At 38.3% G+C, this 22,149-nt stretch overlaps 1 protein-coding gene across 1 annotated transcript in view; it reads left to right on the top strand.

Annotated features, from left to right (window-relative positions):
- The window catches only part of KDM3B (lysine demethylase 3B), a 63,083-nt gene that overhangs the window by 7,067 nt on the left and 33,867 nt on the right, over positions 1-22,149 (top strand). Inside the window, exons 2-7 of the mRNA XM_040622392.1 lie at positions 8,100-8,267; positions 12,101-12,214; positions 13,474-13,579; positions 15,262-15,386; positions 16,972-17,046; positions 19,398-19,997. Coding sequence (XP_040478326.1) covers positions 8,100-8,267; positions 12,101-12,214; positions 13,474-13,579; positions 15,262-15,386; positions 16,972-17,046; positions 19,398-19,997 — 1,188 coding nt within the window. The remainder of the gene's footprint in view (positions 1-8,099; positions 8,268-12,100; positions 12,215-13,473; positions 13,580-15,261; positions 15,387-16,971; positions 17,047-19,397; positions 19,998-22,149) is intronic.

The raw sequence follows: 22,149 nt of genomic DNA, 5'->3' as shown, positions 1-22,149 counted from the left end.
TTTCTTGGTGCTTTTCTTGATTTTCCACAGGTAACATGTATTGTTCTCATAACTGAAAGGAAAACAATAAAATGCTCTCTAACAAAAAATCTTATAATTTTATTGGCTGGATAATTTATTTATTCCTCTTTCATTGAATATTGAAGTTGTTTCAGATTTTAGGCTTTATCAATTATGCTGTGATGAGCATTTTTGTGAATAAAGCCTATCCTGTGTTTAGGGTTATTTCCTAGGATTATTGCCAGGAGTGTTGTTATGGAGACACAGAGTGTGCACATAAAGATTCTTGATAGATAACATTTTTTTCTTTTTTTAATATTCTACCAATTCATAATCAGACCAGTAGTATGAGTTTCTTAAGGAATGCAAGTTTATCAGGAGCCCAAAGTCTGCTAGGTTTTTTATGCTTTTATTTCATTTAATCCTCAGACAATCCTTTGAGATACTTACTGTCCCTATTTATAGGCAAAGGAAGTGAGGCGCAAAGAGGCTAAAGTGACTTGCCCTGGGCTACACAGCTAAGAAATGAAGAAGTTGGGATGCAAATCCAGATCTTTGTGATTCCACAGCCCCTAAAAGCACTATATATGTGTATGCTTGAGTTTTTATTCTGGTTATCTCTATGATACTCGAGTACTTAACATTTAATTTATTGTGGATGTTAGAAAGTGGGGGTGGGGGGGTGAGGTGGTGAATAAGGTTAATTGTTAGAAGGCTCTCTCTTGATCAAAGGACCCTTATAGAGAAAATTGGTTTTTTGTTTGAAAACTGCTGTCTTCTACACATGCATCATTCCCCATCTTTGCTGTCGAGATATCCCAACAATTTTGTAAAATCATTTGAAGCAGACTTTACATTTTGTTTAGAATCGTTAAAAAAACAGAATTCAGCTGGTAGATTTTATAGATCTTACTGGCTTTATTCGACAATACCTGAATCAGGCAGCAATCCTTGTGGCTGATAGAAAGGAACTCCAGAGAGCTGTGCAAAATGAAAGACTTTTATAGGCAGAAGGAGGCGGGACAAGAAGGTTGTTCTAGCAGAGCTGATTGTTTCACACAAGGCCACTTTCCTGGGGGGACAGTAGGGGTCTATTAGGCTGATTACCTCACTAGTACTGACCAGGTACTTCCAGATTTACGGGTTTAAGATTCCATTCCTGGGAGAGGTTTTGTTGTGGTTTGATGACTTGAGCTTAGCATGAGTGACTCCATTTTGGACCTGTTGTCCTTTTCGAACGGAATGTAGGTAGGAAAATTGGAAAAGAAAATTTAGGGACCTTGGGAGTTGAGTTAGTCTTCCATTTCCCTTAGTCAGTCATCACCATATCCTGTTACTTTTATCTCTGTAGTTTTTCAAATAAACTTTTCCCTTCATACAGCCTTATGGGGTTAGGCCTTTTTCATTTCTTTCCTTGGTTATCATGAATTTGTAACTGGTCTCCCTGCCTTCAGTTTCTTCTCTCTGTAATTAATCTTCCACGCTGTTCCCAAAGTTAATTCTTTCCCTTTTAAAAAGTATTATTTATTTAAGCATTATATGAATACTTTTTTTTTTTTTAGGAAGAGGAAGCATTTACTGATTAAGGCTAAAATACTATTACTCCTTTTCCCCCAATCCTTCTGTTCCCTTACTGTCCCCCCAAAATCTGCAACCAGCTTTTTTTAAAGATATTATTTATTAGAGAGAGAGAGTGAGAGAGAGAGAGAACAATCGGGAGGAGGGGCAGAGGGACAAGCAGACTCTGCTAAGTGGGGAGCCTGACGTTGGCTCAATCCTAGGACCCGGAGACCACTGCCAGCACTGAAGTCAGACATTCAACCAGACATTCAACCGACTGAGCCACCCAGATGCCCCCTGCATCCAGCTCTTTTGCATATAATACATCTTGGAGATCTTTCCTTGTTAGTGTTTTAGAGGTATCTCATTTTTTAAAAACTTATCCATACTGTTTCATAGTATGAGTAAAGTGTGTTTAGCCATTCATCTAATTATAAAATACTTCGTAATTTCTATTTTGATTTCCTGTTTTAAACTGAGCATTGAGAAGTTTTTCCCCTAGATGGCATTTTCTTTATAATACATTTTATGATGTCTTTCCCCTTCCCCTTTGAAACTATCAGTGGCTGTATATCAGGGAACATAAACCCACATGTGTCCAGAGTACCAGGCTTATGTAAATAGCTAGGTGACAGACCAAAGGGTGTAGTGGAGATTGGCAACTGGAGAGTGCAGACACTGCCTAAAGATGTTCAATGCACATTTAAAAACAAACCAACAGGGGCGCCTGGGTGGCACAGCGGTTGAGCGTCTGCCTTCGGCTCAGGGCGTGATCCCAGCGTTACGGGATCGAGCCCCACGTCGGGCTCCTCCACTATGAGCCTGCTTCTTCCTCTCCCACTCCCCCTGCTTGTGTTCCCTCTCTCGCTGGCTGTCTCTATCTCTGTCGAATAAATAAATAAAATCTTTAAAAAAATAAAAAAAATAAAAAATAAAAAAAAAAAATAAAAACAAACCAACAAAAAAACCACGCTGCTGGCCAAACAAGACACTTTTGCCACCAGATTTCAATGCATCATGCATTAACATGCCAATCAGAGCCCTTACAGCTTACTTACTGATAGCTATGGCTGCTTCCTGGAACACTCAATCTGCTTTATGTTTCTCTTCCTTTGTACCTGATGGAAAGTCTTCTCTCTTTTCTTTGCTAGAATGCTTGTCCTTTAAGACGCATATTGGGTACTACTACCTCTTCTGTGAAACTGTTCTAGTTTCTCAAGGCAGATGCCTTTTCTGGCCTAATATAGCATGTTCAGATCTTTGTTACTGCCCTTATTACATAGCCCTGTAATCATTTCTATACCTCTCTGTTGATTCATCTGGGGTGTGAGTCCCTCCTGTCAATTGCTAGCTTTATTCACCTTGATACTCTTGGCCCCAGTAAATCCTATACATTAACATAAGAGGTGTTCTATTTTTGTTGAGAGGGAATAAATGAATAATTTTATTAATTGTAGGAAGAATGGCCTTGGGGGGAACCAGAATCCAAACTGATGATTAAACAATAAACATGAAAGCTTATATTACTCAGGTTACTACTATCTGATGTTATCAAACTTAGGAGAAATTAATTGATTTTATTAAAGAATTTCTTTGATTTTAATATCGCTGAAATAAATGTAAATCACTTAGATACCGTAAAAGGAATTTTGAAACAAAAGCAGGAGTGTTACCACTTACTTCCCTTAACTAATGAAATATTTTACATCTAGTCCTTGGATTTTAGCTGTAGCATGTGTAGTTCTGTTTGCTACTTCTAATACTAGAAATTGTTAAAAGACTTTAAATAATTGGGGCACCTGGGTGGCGCAGTCGTTAAGCATCTGCCTTCAGCTCAGGGCACGATCCCAGCATTCTGGGATCGAGCCCCACATCAGGCTTCTCCGCTGGGAGCCTGCTTCTTCCTCTCCCACTCCCCCAGCTTGCGTTCCCTCTCTCGCTGGCTGTCTCTGTCAAATAAATAAATAAATAAAATCTTTAAAAAAAAAAAAGGACTTTAAATAATCAACTCAAACTGTTTAGTCTTCTGTTCAGATAATCAACCTACCTTAGTCATCTCTGACTCAATCCAACCACAATCATTGATTTTTGTTAGTTTATAGCCCTTTCTCCATTTTAAGAATTCATGTTCTAGGTACTTTGATCTGAAATGATTTTTTATATGTTCTAACTTCTTCCATTACTCTAGCTAGGAAGTAAAGCACAGTGCAAGGGCCAGAAATAAGCCTCACTATTCAGAGAACATGTTTACATATATCCACATTCCATATTGCTCTTTATTTTACTTTTTCTAAAGACATTTCTTTTGGAGAGAGAGCAAGTGAGTGAGCAGTGGGGAGGGGCAGAAGGAGAGGGAATCCCAAGCAAATTCTGCACTGACCACAGAGCCCTATGTCACCATAGGGGGCTCGATCGCAGGACCCTGAGATCAGGACCTGAGGTGAAACCAAGAATTGGACGCTTAACCGACTGCACCACCCAGGTGTCCCTCCATATTGCTCTTAAAACAAATTCATATTGTTAGGCGTGAGGTATTTCTTGATCCCAGAACATACAGCACTGTTGTTGTCAAAGTAAACACTTTTTTCCATATATGTGGAACCCACCTTTGCCCAGGTGGTTTGAGAGAGAATTTCCCTTAAGTGAGATCTGGCTTTCCAGTAACTGAACTTTTCCCTGATGTTTTCAGATAAGTGATGATAGGATTCCTGAATATTAACTTTTAATGTTGAAGTTCTTTTGTACAGCGTAGAAATTGTTACAGCTGTAGTACAATGACTTCTTTTAGTGTTGTTCTTGTATTTGTGTGTTGCTGTAACTTACGATTTTGTGACTCATGGGTTGGTTTTTTTAATGTGGTGGCAGATTAGAACTGCAGCATGGCACCTGGCCGTCATTTGCCATGGAGCCTCAACCTCTAGTTTTCTGAGTGATGCCCAGTACAGGACTGTGTCACTCATGGTCTGACTCAGCCAGGGCATTTAATACTTCATACTTCTTTACATGCCGTGAAAGATGTTGTGTGTCTTTTAGCCACCTCCTCCTGACATCAGTTATGTAATGGTACCACTCTGGTTCAAAATCCAAGCCATTTTTGCATTTTCCTTTACCCTTTTATCCAGCTTGGTGATAGAACTCATGGATTCTAATAAGCACAAGTCATTTTTCCCTAGTCTTACTGCTCCCACTCTAGGTCATGGAAGAACACTCCCTCTTACCTTCTCCCAACTCCAGTCCATCTATATCCACTGGTAGGTAGGTGAATTTCCTTAAAACCAACTGCTCTGTTCATATCTTGACCTCAGAAACCTTTTAATGGCACTTGTGTACATGCATGGACACACATACAAACATACTCACCCCTCCCATTGGCAGCTGGTTTTTATCCCAGTATTCAAGATCTTCCACCTTGACTCTTAGTTTTTTTAACCTCATCTCCCACTCCTTCCTCCACAGTTTGCTTGTATAGCTCCTGGCCATCCTAGAACTTGATTGGGACTTTTTTTTTTTTTTTTTTTTTTTTTTTTTTGGCCTCAGACCATTCAAGTCCCTCTGGACCCCTGAGGTGATCTCTGCTGCCTCTGAACATCCCCCATACTTTATTTTACTTTATTTCTCTTTATTTTATGGCATATCATTGCCTAAGTAGTGCTTTGCAGCTGACCAAAGTGCTTTTGAATCCATTACTTTATTCAAATTCCACAACCTGGGGTGGGAGGTCTTATCACAAGGGAGGAAGCCAGTGCTTGAGGAGCAAAGAGTGACGTGTCCAGTTTTGCAGTTCATACAGTGGATCTAATGCTCAAATCCAAGCCTCCAGGGGTGCCTGGGTGGCTCAGTCATTAAGCGTCTGCCTTTGGCTCAGGTCGTGATCCCAGCATTCTGGGATCAAGCCCCGCATCGGGCTCCCTGCTCATTGGGAAGCCTGCTGCATCTCCCTCTCCCACTCCCCCTGCTTGTGTTCCCTCTCTCGCTGCCTCTCTCTGTGTCAAATAAATAATTAAAATCTTAAAAAAAAAAAAAATACACCCCAACCTAAACCTCCAAGAACCTAAGCTCCACCTTTGTTTATTTTGCTGCTACTACCTTTCTTGGTGCCTGAGTCTGCACATTAAGTGTACGTTTGATTCTCTCTTCCCAGTTGTCTGCAAGTTATTTGAAGTTGTGTTTTATTCCCTTGGAACATATATGTATATATAAGTGAGCCTATTCATATATTAAATGCATTGCAGTTCAGTATTCTCTTTCTCTGTAAAAAATCATGCTTCTGCTCTCTGAGCCTTGTTTCCCCTGTGTGTGTGTGTGTGTGTGTGTGTGTGTGTGTGTGTGTGTGTGTAAGTAGAAGTGAAGCTTACTTGTTACAATAATAAAACTAGAGCTTTATGTAATGAATTTAATTTCTGGGATAACTTTTCGGCCATGCACTCCACATCCACGAGTATGTATTGCCTGTGAAGAGATCAAGCCTAATGCTAGGCTACTGAGAAGTGATTTCACACTCTTCAAGTATAAGTGTCCTGAAATTTCATATAATTGTACCTGTAACTTTGTATGTTGACTGGATGAGAACATGTATACCAACAAAAGCTGATACGAATTCAGTAACAATGTTAATGGATTTAAATTTTATTCATTATATATATCATCAACATATCTTTTTAAAGATTTTATTTATTGATTTTTTTTGAGATGTGGGGGGAGAGCGCAGAGGGAAGGAGAGAAGCAGAATCCCCATTGAGCAGAGAGCCAGATGTCGGGCTCCATCCCAGGACCCTGAGATCATGACCTGAACCAAAGTCAGACACTTAACCAGCTGAGCCACCCAGGTGACCTCATCAACATATATTTTTAAAATAATAGTACATACAGGGGTGCCTGGGTGGCTCAGTCGTTAAGTGTCTGCCTTCGGCCCAGATCATGATCCCAGAGTCCCAGAGTCCCGGGATCGAGCCCCACATCAGGCTCCCTGCTCAGCAAGAAGCCTGCTTCTCCCTCTCCCACTCCCCCTGCTTGTATTCCCTCTCTTGCTGTGTGTTTCTCTCTCTCAAATAAATAAAATCTTTAAAAAAAAAATAATAGTACATACAAATACAACACATATATGCTTGGTGCCCCTAGTACTTACAAATCTTGGTAACTTCATGGTTCCCAGTTAAGAGTCACTGCTATAAGGATTCTGGATTTGTCCTACATCACTCATTCTTGCCTTAGGAAGCTGCTTGTGAGAAATTTCCTACAGTGCCAAAGGGTTGGAAAAGCATTGCTTCCCTGAGTAATTGCTTTGTTTTCCTTTTAGACGGTAGGAGGGGTGCCTGGCTGGCTCAGTGGGTAGAACATGTGACTCTTGATCTCTAGGTCGTGGGTTTGCCCCACATTCGGGGTAGAGTTTAATTAAAAAAAAAAAAAAAAAAAAAGATGTAGATGGTGGGACCTATGCAGCTGACTTCCCATTTTCAAATTGGCCTTTAAGAAGTTTAGAAGCAAAAACATCACTCAGCCATATAGCCGTATAGTTCCTTGGGGCCAGCTTAAGTTTTCTGTTTTATACTTTGACAGTGACTTCCTGTTGTAGTTTGCTTGGTCTTGATTTTTTTTTTTCATTTATATTTTATCGTTTTATTGCATGTGTTTCCCAAAAGCCAACGAAAATTCTATGAAAATGAATAAACACTCTAGCCCTTCTATGACCAGCTATATGTTAGGTCCTGGGTATATCTGTTCTGAATACTGATACCTATTTGCATATGTCTTGCTCTTTATGCTGCATGTGAAGCATGCTCAGAAGTCAGAATTTATACGGGAAAGCCCAACCTAAGCATACTATTTATTAGAAGAATGTAGTTTCATTTAATATGAATCACTTTCAGAAACTTCTTACACTGTCTACTTAACCGTATCTCAAAAAGTAGAATGTCTCTTGTGGAGGGAAGCAAAGCCTCGTTGATGATGATAGCATGCCTCTAACAGGTATAAGATCACTCCTGGCAGGGGTAATTTAAAAAATCCACACGCAGGACTGGGAGGGCAACTTTTTTCAGTGTTTATTCTTTTGAGTTTTGTACCGTGTGTGTATTATCACCTATTCAAAAAAATTTATCAACAACGTTCACAGTTATTTTCAGTAGAAGTGTAAAAAATTTCTCTCCAGCCTATTAGACTATGAGCTCCTTGAGACAAGGAAATAATGCTAGATTTCTCTCTTTGTATTTCTGAACCTAGTCCAGTGCTTTATACATAGTAAGCCCCCGGCTGGTGTGCATAGATATAAATTGGAAACCAAGAGTTACAAATTTCAATAGGATCACGGCTAAAAATTGTTGACTGTGGATGTGTCCCCTTAATTCTGCTACTCTTTTTAGAGTGAAGCTGAGCGCAGCTTCCTTGCTCTGAAGTAAGATTGATTTTTATTGAAATTCATTAAAAGAACTTAAAAAACAACTTAGTAGAATTTTTCCTAGTCATGGTTCATGTTTGTTTAATTATTACAGTGGAATTTTTCCAGATGTGACCTCCAAACTCCTTTTCATCTCTTTTTGCAGATCTTTGTAGAATTTGATGGCTGTAACTGGAAGCAACACTCCTGGGTTAAAGTTCATGCTGAAGAAGTTATTGTGCTTCTGCTGGAAGGGTCTCTGGTGTGGGCACCCCGGAAGGACCCGGTCCTTGTCCAGGGCACTCGAGTCTCAATTGCACAGTGGCCAGCCCTGGTGAGTGACTTATTGGCTAGGAACATATTTGGGCTTTACTCCTATACTATAACTGTAACTATGGTATTTACCCAGTAGCTGAACTCTTTAGAATTCCCAAAACTCTGAGCTTGTCCCTAAACATACTTTTATTCTAAAGCAAAAATTGGGATATCTTGTCTCCTGTGTCTTCTGAAACTTACTTTGTTTTATTGAAGTATAATTAACATACAGTGTTTATATTACTTTTAGCTGTAAAATATAACGATTCAACAATTCTACATATTACTCAGTGCTCATTGTGATAAGTTTACACTCAGTCCTCTATTTCACCCCTGCCCCTACCTACGTCCCCTCTGGCAACCACCAGTTTGTTCTCTGTATTAAAGAGTCTGCGTTTTTTGTCTCTTTTTTTCTTTGTTCGTTCATTTTGTTTCTTAAATTCCACATAGTGTGAAATCATATGGTATTTGTTTTTCTTTGTCTGACTTATTTCACTTAGCATTATACTCATTGAGTCCATCCATGCTGTTGCAAATGGCAAGATCTCATTCATTTTTACGAATGAATAATAGTCCAGTGTGTGTGTGTGTGTGTTCTTTATCCATTTATCTGTGGATGGACACTTAGATTGCTTCTATATCTTGCCTATTGTAAATGATACTGCAAGAAACGTAGGAATGCATGTATCTTTTCAAATTAGTGCTTACGTTTTCTGTGGGTAAAATACCTAGTTGCGGAATTAATGGATCATCTGGTAATTGTATTTTTAATTTTTTGAGGACTTTCCATATTGTTTCCCACAGTAGCTGCACCAATTTACATTCCCACCAACAGGGCAGGAGGGTTCATTTTTCTCCACATCCTCACCAACACTTGTTATTTCTGGTGTTTTTGATACTATCCATTCTGACAGGTGTAAGGTGGTATCTCATTGTGGTTTTGATCTGCATTTCCCCGATGAGGAGTGATGTTGAGCATCTTCTCATGTGTCTGTTGGCCATCAGTATGTCTTCTTTGGACGAATGTCTGTTCAGGTCCTCTGCCCATTTTTAATTGGATTATTTGGGCATTTTTATGGTGTTAGGTATTTTGAATATTAACCCCTTATGGGATATATCATTCTCCAAATATTTTCTCCCATAGAGTAGGTTTCCATATCATTTTGTTGATAGTTTCCTTTGCTGTGCAAAGGCTTTTTATTTTGGTGTAGTCCTGATAGTTTATTTTTGCTTTTGTTTTCCCTTGCCTGAGGAGACATATTGAGAAAAATGTTTATATGGCCAGGGTCAATGAAATTATTGCCTATGTTTTCTTTTATGGTTTCAGGTCTTAACATTTAGGTGTTCAATCCACTTTGAGTTTATTTTTTTATTGGTATAAGAGAGTGGTCAAGTTTTATTCTTTTGTATGTAGCTGTGCAATTTTCCCAACAGTATTTGTTGAAGAGACTATCTTTTCCTCATTGTATATTCTTGTGTCCTTTGTCATAGGTTAATTGACCATATGAGCTATAAGCATGGGTTTATTTCTGGGCTGTTTATTCTGTTCATTTGGTCTTTGTGTCTAATTTTGTGCCAGTACTGACATTTTTTATATTAGATAATATTTGATACTTTTGTCTCAAAGAATTTTTTCACCCTGTCTTTTCATAGTAAGGCTATGAAACAATGTAATCCTTAAAGGCTTTTCTTTCCGTAAGAAGTCATTATTTTTCCCCCAGCTAGATAAAATTGACATACAACATGGTGCAAGTTTGTGAACAACATGATAATTTGATGTACATATATATTGTGAAATGATTGCCACATAATGTTAGTTAATACATCCACTGGTTCACATAGTTAATATTTGGTGTATGTGTGGTCAGAACTTTTAAGATTCACTTTCTTAGCAACTTTCAGGTATACATTATTGTTAACTTCAGCCACTGTGCTTTACATTAGGCCCCCCAGAACTTATAACTGAAGTTTGTACCCATTGACCACCTTTACCCATTTCATATTCCCCCGACCCATAGGAATCACCAGTCTCCACTGTATCTCTGAGTTCTTTTTGTTTGTTTGTTTTTGTTTATTTGTTTATTTTTTGTAGCTTCCACATGTAAATAAGATCATATGTTTATTTGTTGTTCTCTGACTTATTTCACTTGGTATAATGCCCTCAAATTTCATCCCTGTTGTTGTAAGTGGTGGGCTTTCCTCCTTTTTTGCTGCTGAATAGTATTTCCATGTGTGCACACACCATATCACTTTCCTTATCCATTATTCCATCACTGGATGCTTAGGTCATTTCCATGTCTTGGCTGTTGTGAATAATGATGCGGTGAATGTGGGGGTGCAGATAATCTTTTGAGATGGTGATTTCATTTTCTTCATATATATACCCAGAAGTGGGATTGCAGCATCATATGGTAGTTATAGTTTTAATTTTTTGAGGATCCTCTGTTGTTTTCCATAGTGAGTGCACCAATTTACGTTCCTCTCAGCTGTTCACAAGGGTTCCCTTTTCTCTGCCTCCTTGGCAGCCCTTGTTATTTTTTGTCTTTGATGATGGCCCTTCTAACAGGTGTGAAGTGATGTCTCCTGGTGGTATTTATTTGCATTTCCCTAATGATTAGTGATGTTCAGGCCCCCTCCCCACTTTTTTAGGGAGAGAGAGTGCCCACGGAAGTGGAAAGGGAGACAAGGGGAAAGGGAGAGAGAGAATCTCCGTTCTCAATGCAGTGCTTGATCTCAGGACCCTGAGATAATGACTTGAGCAGAAATCGAGAGTCAACACTTAACTGAGTGAGCCACCCAGGAGCCCCTGTTCATCCCCTTTTTATGTACTTATTGGCCATTTGTATATTTTCTTTGGGAAAAAAATGTCTATTTGGGTGATTTGCCCGTGTTTAAAATTAGATTATTTGGTTTTTTGCTTTTGAATTGTATGAATTCCTTATGTTTTGGGTATTAACCCTTTACCTAATATATGATTTCTCCCATTCCTTATATTGCCTTTTCATTTTGTTGGTCATTTCTTTTGCTTTGCGTAAAGCTATTTAGTTTGTTATGGTCTCGCTTATTTATCTTTGCTTTTGTTTGTGCTTAGTTTTTTGGTTTTTTTTTTTTTTTAATTTTTGTTTTCTGCAGTCTGACAAAATAGTGCTGTAAGTTTACTTCTGAGAGTATCCATTTGTTTATATGCTGTTAGCAAAGTAAAGGCATAAATGTTACTTTTTAAAAATCTAATTCTATGGCTAACCAGAGTAAATAAATAATATTCAAAACAAATATTTTTTACCTATTGATTATACACAACATCATTTACTGTACTGTCTTTTTGTTTGTTTTTAAGGCCATTTCCAATTGAACTTTTAGAAGAAACTCAAATGGACATGGGCCCCTGGGTGACTTTTGTAGGCTGTTTATGAAACAGCAATATGAATTTACCCATAAACATTTATACCAGTGATTATTTTACAAATCTCACAAAGATTTCAGGAGTTCTAGAGATGATAATGGTGTAAGTCTTTATTCTGGGAATTTACTGTAATTTAGCCCTCTTAAAGCCTGACAAGATTAGTCAGATCCCTAGAGGGATTGAGGAATTTCTCATTCTTTGTGTCCTTCTTAGCTGTAAATACGAGTATATTGAGCTGACTTTCTGCTCGAGTCTGCTTCCTATAATTATTTGTGGGGTAGATGCTGGGTTAGGAATGTTTTTAAGGACTTACGCTTTAGCTTATCTGTATTTACTGGGATAAAATATATTAATAATAGGTATTTTCTCTGAAGTTAAATATGTGGTTGAATTGTTGTCTGTTTTCTCTTCCAAGTACTAATCAATTTCTTGTCCTTTCTCTTTCACAGACTTTCACTCCCCTAGTAGATAAACTTGGTTTGGGTTCTGTGGTTCCTGTTGAATACCTTCTGGATCGAGAGCTGCGTTTCCTGTCAGATGCTAATGGATTACATCTGTTTCAGGTACTTAACACTTGCTCTAGTCTTAAACTTATTTTTCCTCCTTGCTAGTTTTTTTTTATTATTATTATAAGTATGTTCCCCCTTTTCTTTTAGCATTGAAAGAAGTACTTCCTCCTAATAATTCCGTGTGCCTTTTTTTTTAAGATTTTATTTATTTATTTATTTGCCAGAGACAGAGAGTACAAGCAGGGGGAGAGCATCAGGCAGAGGGAGAAGCAGACTCCCCGCTGAGCAGGGAGCCTGATGTGGCACTAGATCTGAAGACCCTGGGATCATGACCTGAGCCAAAGGCAGATGCTTAACTGACTGAGCCACCCAGGCGTCCTTCCCTGTACCTTTTAAAGTTTCTCTGCTACCTTGGAAGTTCATTCACTAGCTGAGGCTTGTTTCTGCTTCTGCGCACCCCACCCTACCCTGAAACCACTTAAGACTTAAGACCACGATTCTAAGAGTCTTTTCAGAAGGTGGCTTCCCAGAGGTAGCTGCTTGTATAACTTAAGGGCGCCTATATACTTAGGTCAGTGGCAGATGAGCTGGGAGTTTGGGCTGATTCCAAGCAGCATTAAATATTGAAGAGCTTAAGTTTATCTCTACTTACAAAGAAAAGGGATAAGTTAGTAGTTTAAACAAACTAGCATTTGAGTTAGAGTTTCAGAATTTATGGATGATAATATTTATTTCTCACTTGAAAGGTTTACTGTCTGAAGGTTAAAAATTGGGACATTTCTAAGAGTTTTGCTGTCTTATTGAAGCAGCCAAAGACAGTATTTTCTTAACTGTGTTGTGTGAAATATTAATGATGATTTCTTTGTTGATACGTCTTCCTCCCTCTTTAGGCCTCACTCCCTCTCACCACCCTTGCCTTATTCATCTTTGGGGTACTGGTGCTTCTATGAGTAGGCACTCATTAAATGTTGGATAAATACCAAAATATGCCAAAAGATTTACGTGAAATACGATATTTTGTGGTCAGATATGTATGGGAAACACTGACCAAAACAAAGTTTTTTCTTCCATGTCTTCTCAGAGCCTTTAATATACTACTGTGTATAGAAAGATAGAGTATATAATATTTCCTGAACCTAACTGATCCTAGCATCATTATTTTTTGCAGAACATCTCATGAGACTAGGGTTTTACATAACATTCTTTGGCGGTGCTGGCATAGAGCTCCTCAAGGGTATGATTTTTCTAATCTGGTTAGATACTACTGCTATTTATTTTAATATTTGGTTGTTTTCTTCTTTTATCTTTACCAGATGGGAACAGATAGCCAAAACCAGATTCTTTTGGAACATGGTGCACTGAGAGATACAGTTAATGCTTTGATCAGTGACCAGAAGCTACAAGAGATATTCAGCCGAGGTAAGAACAGGTAGTCTTCTGTCCCTGAATCCTGAATCAGGTATGTGATCAGTGTTGAAAGTGATAGAATGGGGAAGACACCATGCAGCTCTAAACATTTGTGCTGCTTTTTGTGGGGAGAGTCAAGAGTATCCAGTTAGCTAGATCTCTAGAATAGTTTGGAAAAATAGGATCTCACTCAGACCACTGTCTCCTCTTTAAATTACATTTCATAATATCTAATTTTGTCGTGAGTTTTGTTCTGTTGGGTTTTTTTTCCCATTTTTAAAATATTTATTAAGGACAAACTTGTGGGTGCCTGGGTGGCTGAGTCAGTTAAGCATCTGACTCTTAATCTCAGCTCAGGTCTTGATTTCAGGGTCATGAGTTCATGTCCTGCACTGGGCTCCATGCTGGGCGTGGAGCCTAATTGGAGTGTTAAGATAGTAGAGCTAGAAAATCTCTGCCCTTACTGAGCTCAGTGTCTGAAGTTCTCAAGGAGTAAAGACTATTAACGTAAATAACAACTTAGAGTGCAAGGTATGTTCATAAAAGAAGGCGTCCACAGACTTATTCACGTTAACGTGTTGTTTTTTTTTTTAAGAATGAAAAGAAAAGAATTGTTAGCTTTTTCTAGTTCAGATACAGATTTTGCCCAAGGTTCCACATAAAGAATAGACTCTTTATTCTTCCCTTTATGTTGCCCATCTACTCCCCTTGCTTTCTGAGCCTCTTGAAAATCATGATTTTCAGTGAAATAGGGTCTTCGGTTCTCTTCTGTCAAACTGTATCTGAATGGGTAAAGGTAGGAAAACTGGTTTATTGGGGGAAGGAGAGTATCAGGAAAAAGTGATGTTTAATAATCAAGGAAAAATATGGAGGCAGAAAGAATGTGAGGAAAAAATTAATAGCAGAGAGAAGAAAGTAGAGTGGACAGAATGAGAGGAGGAAATGTATGGGAGTATGTATAGAAAAACTGAGGAAACTTAACTACTGTTCTGAGAGATAATATTTAAAATGAGTAATGATTTAGCTATATAGTCTCAAATATATGAGATATGGAAAAGAGAGAAACTGTCCTTCGAGAGAAACTGTTCTTGGAGGGCCAGCTGAAATTGCAGGGTAACATTACTTACTGATAAAGTAATATCTTTAAAATTCTGTGTTCCTAGGAAGACAGGTGCTTTATTTGTTCAGACTATTATTAGTGCAGAGGCTGGAAACCTCATAAATTGAACTCTCCACCTACTGTTACTGAAAGGCAGCAGAGTGTAAATGATTATCGTTCCTGTGGTCACTTAACAGTATACTCAACTTACTGGCCTTCCATTTTTTATATGTATGTGTCAGATCAGATATGTCTGATAGATTTTCTACTACCTGTAGTTGTTGTTTGTAAGTTTTCTTTCTCTTCCCTATATTACTTCTGCAGTTGGAAAATTGACAATAGGTGAAATCAGATCTGGGATATGCTAAGGAATCTCCAAATAAACAGAATTTACAAAGATCACTAGAAAAAAAATTGTGTTTTGGTTTTAAATTGCTGAGTATGGTAAATCTGAAAGTGCTCATTTATTCAACTCCATACGAGAGAACTGAAACTGCTAAATATTTACACCATATAGTTTTCCTTATGCTTTTAGAAATAATTATGAACTATAGCTTAGCCAAACATACTCAGTACTGACTGATCTCTCCTTTAGGTCCCTACAGTGTCCAAGGTCACAGGGTCAAAGTATACCAGCCAGAGGGGGAAGAAAGTTGGATCTATGGTGTTGTAAGCCATCAAGACTCCATCACCCGTCTTATGGAGGTCTCTGTAACTGAGGTGAGGTTTTGGCTCATTTCCTTTAAGATTCATCCATCCTCTTACAGAGAGTGATGTCGAGGAAGGGAGCACTTGACTATGTATTAGAAGACTTGGGTTCTGTCTCTGGTTCTTTCACTTAATGACTGTATGACCTTGAGGAAAAGCTGTTCAACTTTCTTAACCTCATTGTTCTCATCCGTAAATTGAGAGATAATTAGGAACTCTCCAAGCCCCACCTCAGCACTGTTTTGGGAACTGAGATAATATATTGGAAAGTGCTTTGAAATCTGTAAAAATTAATATAAAAATGTAAAGTGGTATTGTCCTGATTTTATCATATCCATAAAGGTTAGTAGTTTAAAATCTAGTCAGTGAGGATTTGCTTCTGTAATACTTACACCACTCCCCTTTAGATGCTAAAAACAATGAATTGTTTCTAATGAAGTAAATAAAAATAAAGCACAGCATCTAGAGCTACCTGGAGAATTTTCTAGGAAAAACAACAGATGAGTGTTTTGAGGCAAACAGAAATGTATTTGTGCTATCTTTGAATTGGTTTCAGATTTGCCCTTTGCAGTCACATGTAATGTAAGCGTAAATGTTTTTACTTAATTCCTTATTGAGTTTTCAAAACAATTAATAATATTCATTTTAAAATGTCAGAAATACATATAAATAAGGTAGATATGGAAGCCACCCTTTCCGCTAGGCAAATATTCACTCCCCTCATTGGTAACCACCATTAATAGTTTGGTATGTATTCCATAGTCTTTGAAATATCTTGTGTGTGTGTGTGTGTGTGTGTGTTGTAATATTTGCACATTACAAATTTATGTGATAAGTGTATGAGCCATATTTTATTAATAAATGGGATTATACAATATATATAGTTCTGTAATTTACCTTTTTTACTTAGCTGTAGATTATCAACATCTTTCTGTGTAAATATACGTAGAAATTTGCCTCATCCTTTTAAAATAGATGCATGCTGTTCCACTGAATGGGTATATTATAACTAATTTAATCTTAAAGTGTTGGACATTTAAATCATTGTGCAAATAATGCTACGGTGAATATCCTTGAACATATATTATTATACACTACTTCCATTATTTATTGGTATAAATTTCTAGGTATATAATTGCTAGATCAAAGGATATGCACGTTAAATCTGACAGGGTGTTAAATCAGCTGCTCCCCATTGTTTTTATTGTTTATTGATAGAGTGGTTCTTTTAATGATTTTTGGTTCTGTAGGATAATACTTTCTGATATGTACAGAATAGGAAGATTTTAGAGATGCAGAATTTGAAATGAATGTCCCTAAAAGAGACACTTGGGCATTGAACTCAATTCTTCCATTCATTAGTTTAACAAATATGTGAGTGCTTATAGTATTCCCGACCTTGTTTTGGATGTTGTTATTCTGACAGTGAATGAGATAGTAGAGAACCCTGCTTTCATGGAACTTTCATTCTATTAGGGGAATAGAAACAAAGAGATAATTCCATGGATTAGAAGAATACATAATTATGTCTTTGGACAGGGCTTAAATCTTGTTTCTCCCCTTTTTCATATTTTCTGCTATCCTTCTCCTACTCTAGAGTGGTGAGATCAAGTCCGTAGATCCCAGACTGATCCATGTGATGCTGATGGATAACTCAACTACTCAGAGCGAGGTACAGTAGTCGAATGAGTCTCTGAGCAGACTCATGGTCTTTCTTTATCTTGTTATACAGATTCCTCATGTGCGTGTTATCCATGGATACCATTCAGGTTTCCACTCTAGCCACTACATTTCTTACTCCCTCCAAGTCTTGTCTAGTTAAGGGAATATAGTCTCAAGAAGGAAGTACAGTTGGAGCAAACCCTTTTAATCATGGCTGTGTTGCCTAAGCATTTTAGAAATCTTGGCCTAACTATTTCTTCTTACATTCTTTCAGGACAGGTGTATATGGTATATTTGAAAGATACAGTAGACAGTTAAAGCTGTAATTGGTAGTAATATTTATAACCTACCTAGTAATAAGAAATGGAGAAGCTGCATCTTTTTTCTTTCCATTAAGTGGTAGTGAGCTCCAAGAATTCTGATAAATCAAAAGGTGCCTAGTTCAGTGCTCAGCACACAGTGGATTACTCCATAATTACTATGAATCAGGCCAACTCTTGTTTCATTCAGAATTACCATAACCCAAAAAAAGATACATAATAAACCAGTGCCTGAACCAATCAAGGAATACTATGGGAATTTCTTTCACTAAGACATTGACAAGACAGCCATCTAGCCACATGTTCCTCATAGTCTCTTAGCATCTCTGTAATATTGCTGTCTTGGCCAGTCATACTAAGTCTATGGTTCTTCTCATCTTTATCCAGTCATTCTTGACTTGATAAAACAAAATCAAGTTAGGAAAAGAAGAATCAGGGTTAAATTTAATAGTTCTTTACTATGTATTATATTACAACAAGTAGGATAAGTCTCTTGACTGTTTATATGACTGAAAATATGCTTTACTTCGATGGTGTGTTGGGCCCCTTTTAATTCCCTTCCTTTCTTCATTCATTCATTAAGTACCTTTTACATGCCACACACTATGCCACTGGTCAGATATAACTGGAGAGTACTGGTCTCCATGTCTTATGCTGTCTACTCACATGTGAGTTGCTCACCGGAAGTAGGACGTACATATAAGTTATTGCTCAGGGAGGTTGCAGTGAGCCAAGATCAGCAACTTGGCTAGATGTGTAAGAGGTGAGATCTGTGGTTTTCAGCAGCAGATTACCAGAAGTGTGGGGGAAACAACTATTTCTTGAGCTTGACTAAGAGCTGTAGAAGAAAATTAAGGGAGAAAAAGTTGGAAATGAAGGCAGCAAAAAAAAAAAGCGAGAATAGAGAACTAGAACTGGCAAGAAGAAATATAAAATTTGAAAAAGTTACAGTTACAATAGCTATAATAATGGTTACAACAAAAATACAGATCTGTACAAAGAAGCTATAAACATTCAAGGGTAGTAAGATTAGTTTAATGAAGTTGGTAAATAATAATGGCTAAATAACTATATGTCACTAGCTTATTGCCACCCCAACACATGTTATCTGGGTAAAACTATCTGAAAGCTACCTGAATGAAGCTAAAAGAAAAAAAAGTATTGCTTTGTAGTGGGATACCATTCTAATAATGGTCTAGGTAAAAGTTCTTGCTTGAGAGCATGGTAGCTGAGCTCCAAGCCCCCTTCCCCTTGTCCTTGTCAGGGGAAGAGTTTATTTAGAGATAGGAATGATGTCTTCTAATCTTCTATCTTTTGAGGTTGCTTGGCCTCTCAATTAAGGCACAAGTCAGATTTCATGAGATAGGCTGAAATTATTGGAAGAGCTAAGAGCTTTGGCTGTTTGGTCTATGGTAGCCTGCCTTTTTTGCATTCGTTTGTCTAATAATTTGAAATAAGTTCTGGAGATTGTTTGTGTATTTACAGTGTCCACAAGAGCAATCCAAACCTGTCTCTGTTGGATTCACTTTTCCTTTGGTCACAGACTCACAAATGTTGGTCTTCCTATTGTTAAGTTGTCACCAGTTTTCTTAGTGACTTCTGGATAGAGGAGATTTTGTATTTCAATACTTGAAATGCCAGTTTCAGTCACACAAGGGGAAAATATGAAATAAAGCAGATTTTTTTTTCATCAAAGGGCAAATGAGCTCCCATCCTAGCACTAGCAGTCTTCTTTTGTAAATGAAATTCCACAAAATTTTCAAACCCTCAAAAGAGTCCATTTGAGGAAGCTTTTTACTTAAAGGAAGTTTTGCCAAGTGAGTTAATCTCTCCTAACCATTATCTTGAATATGTGTGTAAATTGAGTCACAGGAAGGTTGGAGCTTTCTGACTAACGGGATGTCTTAGAGCTGGAAATGGAATGTAGCAATCTGCCTGCTTTGATTGTCTGCTTCTAGAGATGGGAAAGAGCTAATGGTTTATGGTTTTCACAGGATGGAAGGTTTCTTGTAATAAATCTTTTTTGAATTTTGTTTTGTAGGGGGGTACGTTAAAAGCAGTAAAATCTTCCAAAGGAAAGAAGAAGAGAGAGAGCATAGAGGGGAAAGATGGCCGGAGGAGGAAAAGTGCTTCGGACTCTGGGTGTGACCCTGCATCAAAGAAATTAAAAGGAGACAGGGGTGAAGTAGACAGTAATGGGAGCGATGGAGGTGAGGCGAGCCGAGGGCCCTGGAAAGGAGGGAATGCCAGTGGAGAGCCAGGGCTGGATCAGAGAGCCAAGCAGCCACCGACTACATTTGTTCCCCAGATTAACCGCAACATTCGCTTTGCCACTTACACCAAAGAAAACGGCAGGACTCTGGTGGTACAGGATGAGCCTGTAGGTGGGGACACACCTGTACCTTTCACTCCATATTCTACAGCCACAGGTCAAACACCTTTGGCCTCAGAGGTGGGTGGAGCCGAAAACAAAGAGGCAGGAAAAACACTGGAACAAGTTGGCCAGGGCATGGTGGCTTCAGCAGCTGTGGTCACTACCGCCAGCTCCACCCCAACCACGGTGAGGATCTCAGACACTGGCCTTGCAGCAGGGACTGGGCCGGACAAACAGAAAGGCAGCCGGTTACAGGCCCCAGGAGAGGTGAGTTGTTCCAGGGGCAGATTTGCAAGATTTGGGTTCATTCTTTTACCCTACTTTAATGTTAACACGTTAAACAGCATCTAAAATGCCACAGGGGAGGAGTATTTCTGAGATGTGCTTAAATTGTACTCTGAATAGTCCTTTACTGCTCATTGGGCAAATGTGTATATTTTAATAACTTTATTAGCTCTTAAAAGTCACCTGAACAATTGCACTAATCAAAAACTGATTATAAAATCCAATTTAATGAGATGCTCAAATATATCTGGTGGGGAATCTTTTTAATTCAATTATCTATTTAGTTCACATAGTGGTTGAGCCTCTACCAGGCCTATGAGAGGCAAGGTTAATGAATTACAGTGTTGGTAACCGTGAACACTATAATTAAGGCTATGTGAAAGCGACTATTACCATCCCCTGTTTTTAGTTCATCATTTTCTGTGATATTTTCCTTTGAGGCTAGGCTTCTTTCCAGGATTTGATATGGCCATAAAAGTTTCTCTTTTTTTCTAACTTACTCTTTTTAAGCCTTACCCGGAAAATTTGATGGAATTAATCACAGTAGTATCCAACTTACTATGTTCTTTATCCGATACACATGTTCGTTGCTGAAATGGAACTTCTGTTAAATACAAGTTAACATCAAGTTGGCTTCCCAGTCAAATTTGAAACAATATCAGAACCATTTCTTACAGTCTTTTGACTCTTATTTTGGTCACCAAAGAATGATTTATGATGCTAGTCATTTTTTTTTTTCAGACTGGCTGTTTCCTCAAGTTGGAATATGAAATACAAAGACAAAATACTAAATGATTTTTTAAATTATGTATAGGAAACTACTGTGTGCTAAGTACTGTATATTATAAACAAAGAATTGAAATCCCTATTTGAAGGAGCTCACATCTTAAGATGGAATCATTTTAGGTATAACAGTGCCAGGTAAAACATGGCATATACATTTCATCTGAGTTCTTCCCCTCCTAGGAGATGCAGTTTGTGAATCCTTGGCGTGCAGGGACGGGGAGGGAGGTGAAAGGTCCAGGCAAAGGAAGAGAAGGCCTGTAAATGCAAATTTCACACTGTTCATGATTTGTCCTCTGTTAGTTGACCAGTATTCCCAAGAGAACTAGGTGAGAATCTTATGTGGATTTCCACTGTGTAAGTCATCATATTGCTCAAATTAATTAAAATCCAGTTCATCTCAAAGGCAGTGTAGATGTAAAGGGGGATTACAAAGTAGACTACATTTTATACGTTTTATATGCTGCAGGAAGAGACACACTGAATGCTGTTATTCTTGGGGTAGCAAAGCTGAATAGAGGAAACGTGAATTCAAAGGGCATTTTCCAAATAGGTTGGAGAAGTTTCTGTGACTGTATCAGTGATTTTGGTATTGTGTCAGCCTAAGTATTGTCCTGGGATCTGATTTGAAAGTACAGAAATGGAGGTTTCCATTATGATGTCAAATCTAAAATAGGAACACAGCCCCCAGGAAACTTCTTGCCCGAAAAATTAAGTTGAAATCAGTTTGTCATCACTTTCTTATAAGAAAAGGATTTAAAATTTAATCATTCAAAGGAAAATGAAAGGCCATCCAAATTATTTTTCATTCATGTGTATATTTATTTTTAAAGGGTAACTTTAGTAGTGAAACCTGAGCTACCCGTGCTGGATTGTTGGAATCATGCAGGTGTCAAGGCTCCTGGCCAAATTCTGCTAATGAAACAACAGCCAGGGGCGCCTGGGTGGCTCAGTCGGTTACACGTCTGCCTTTGGCACAAGTCATGATTCTGGGATCCTGGAATCAGGGCCTGTGTCTGACTCCCACTCATCTGGGAGTCTGCTTCTCCGTCTCCACTCATCTGGGAGTCTGCTTCTCCGTCTCCCTCTGCCCCTCCCCCGGCTTGTGCCCTCTTTCTCTCTCTCACTTCATCTCAAATACATAAAGTCTAAAAAAAAAAAGAAACAACAGCCAGTCCTTAGGGCTATGTCCTTCTATTGTCTTCTTTTTTGTTGGGAGGGGGTTTAAGTCAGTAGTTGCTGATTAGTGGGAAGGAAAAGAAAAAGAATAATGGGGTGCCTGGCTGGCTCAGTCTGTAGAGCATGCGACTCTTGATCTCCGAGCCCCATGTTGGGCGTGGAGTTTACCTTA

Source organism: Ursus maritimus, unplaced genomic scaffold (genome assembly GCF_017311325.1).
Source record: "Ursus maritimus isolate PB19 unplaced genomic scaffold, ASM1731132v1 scaffold_5, whole genome shotgun sequence".
Taxonomy (NCBI): domain Eukaryota; kingdom Metazoa; phylum Chordata; class Mammalia; order Carnivora; family Ursidae; genus Ursus; species Ursus maritimus.
Note: the sequence above shows the minus strand (reverse complement) of the source record. Positions and strands in the feature narration are given on the sequence as shown.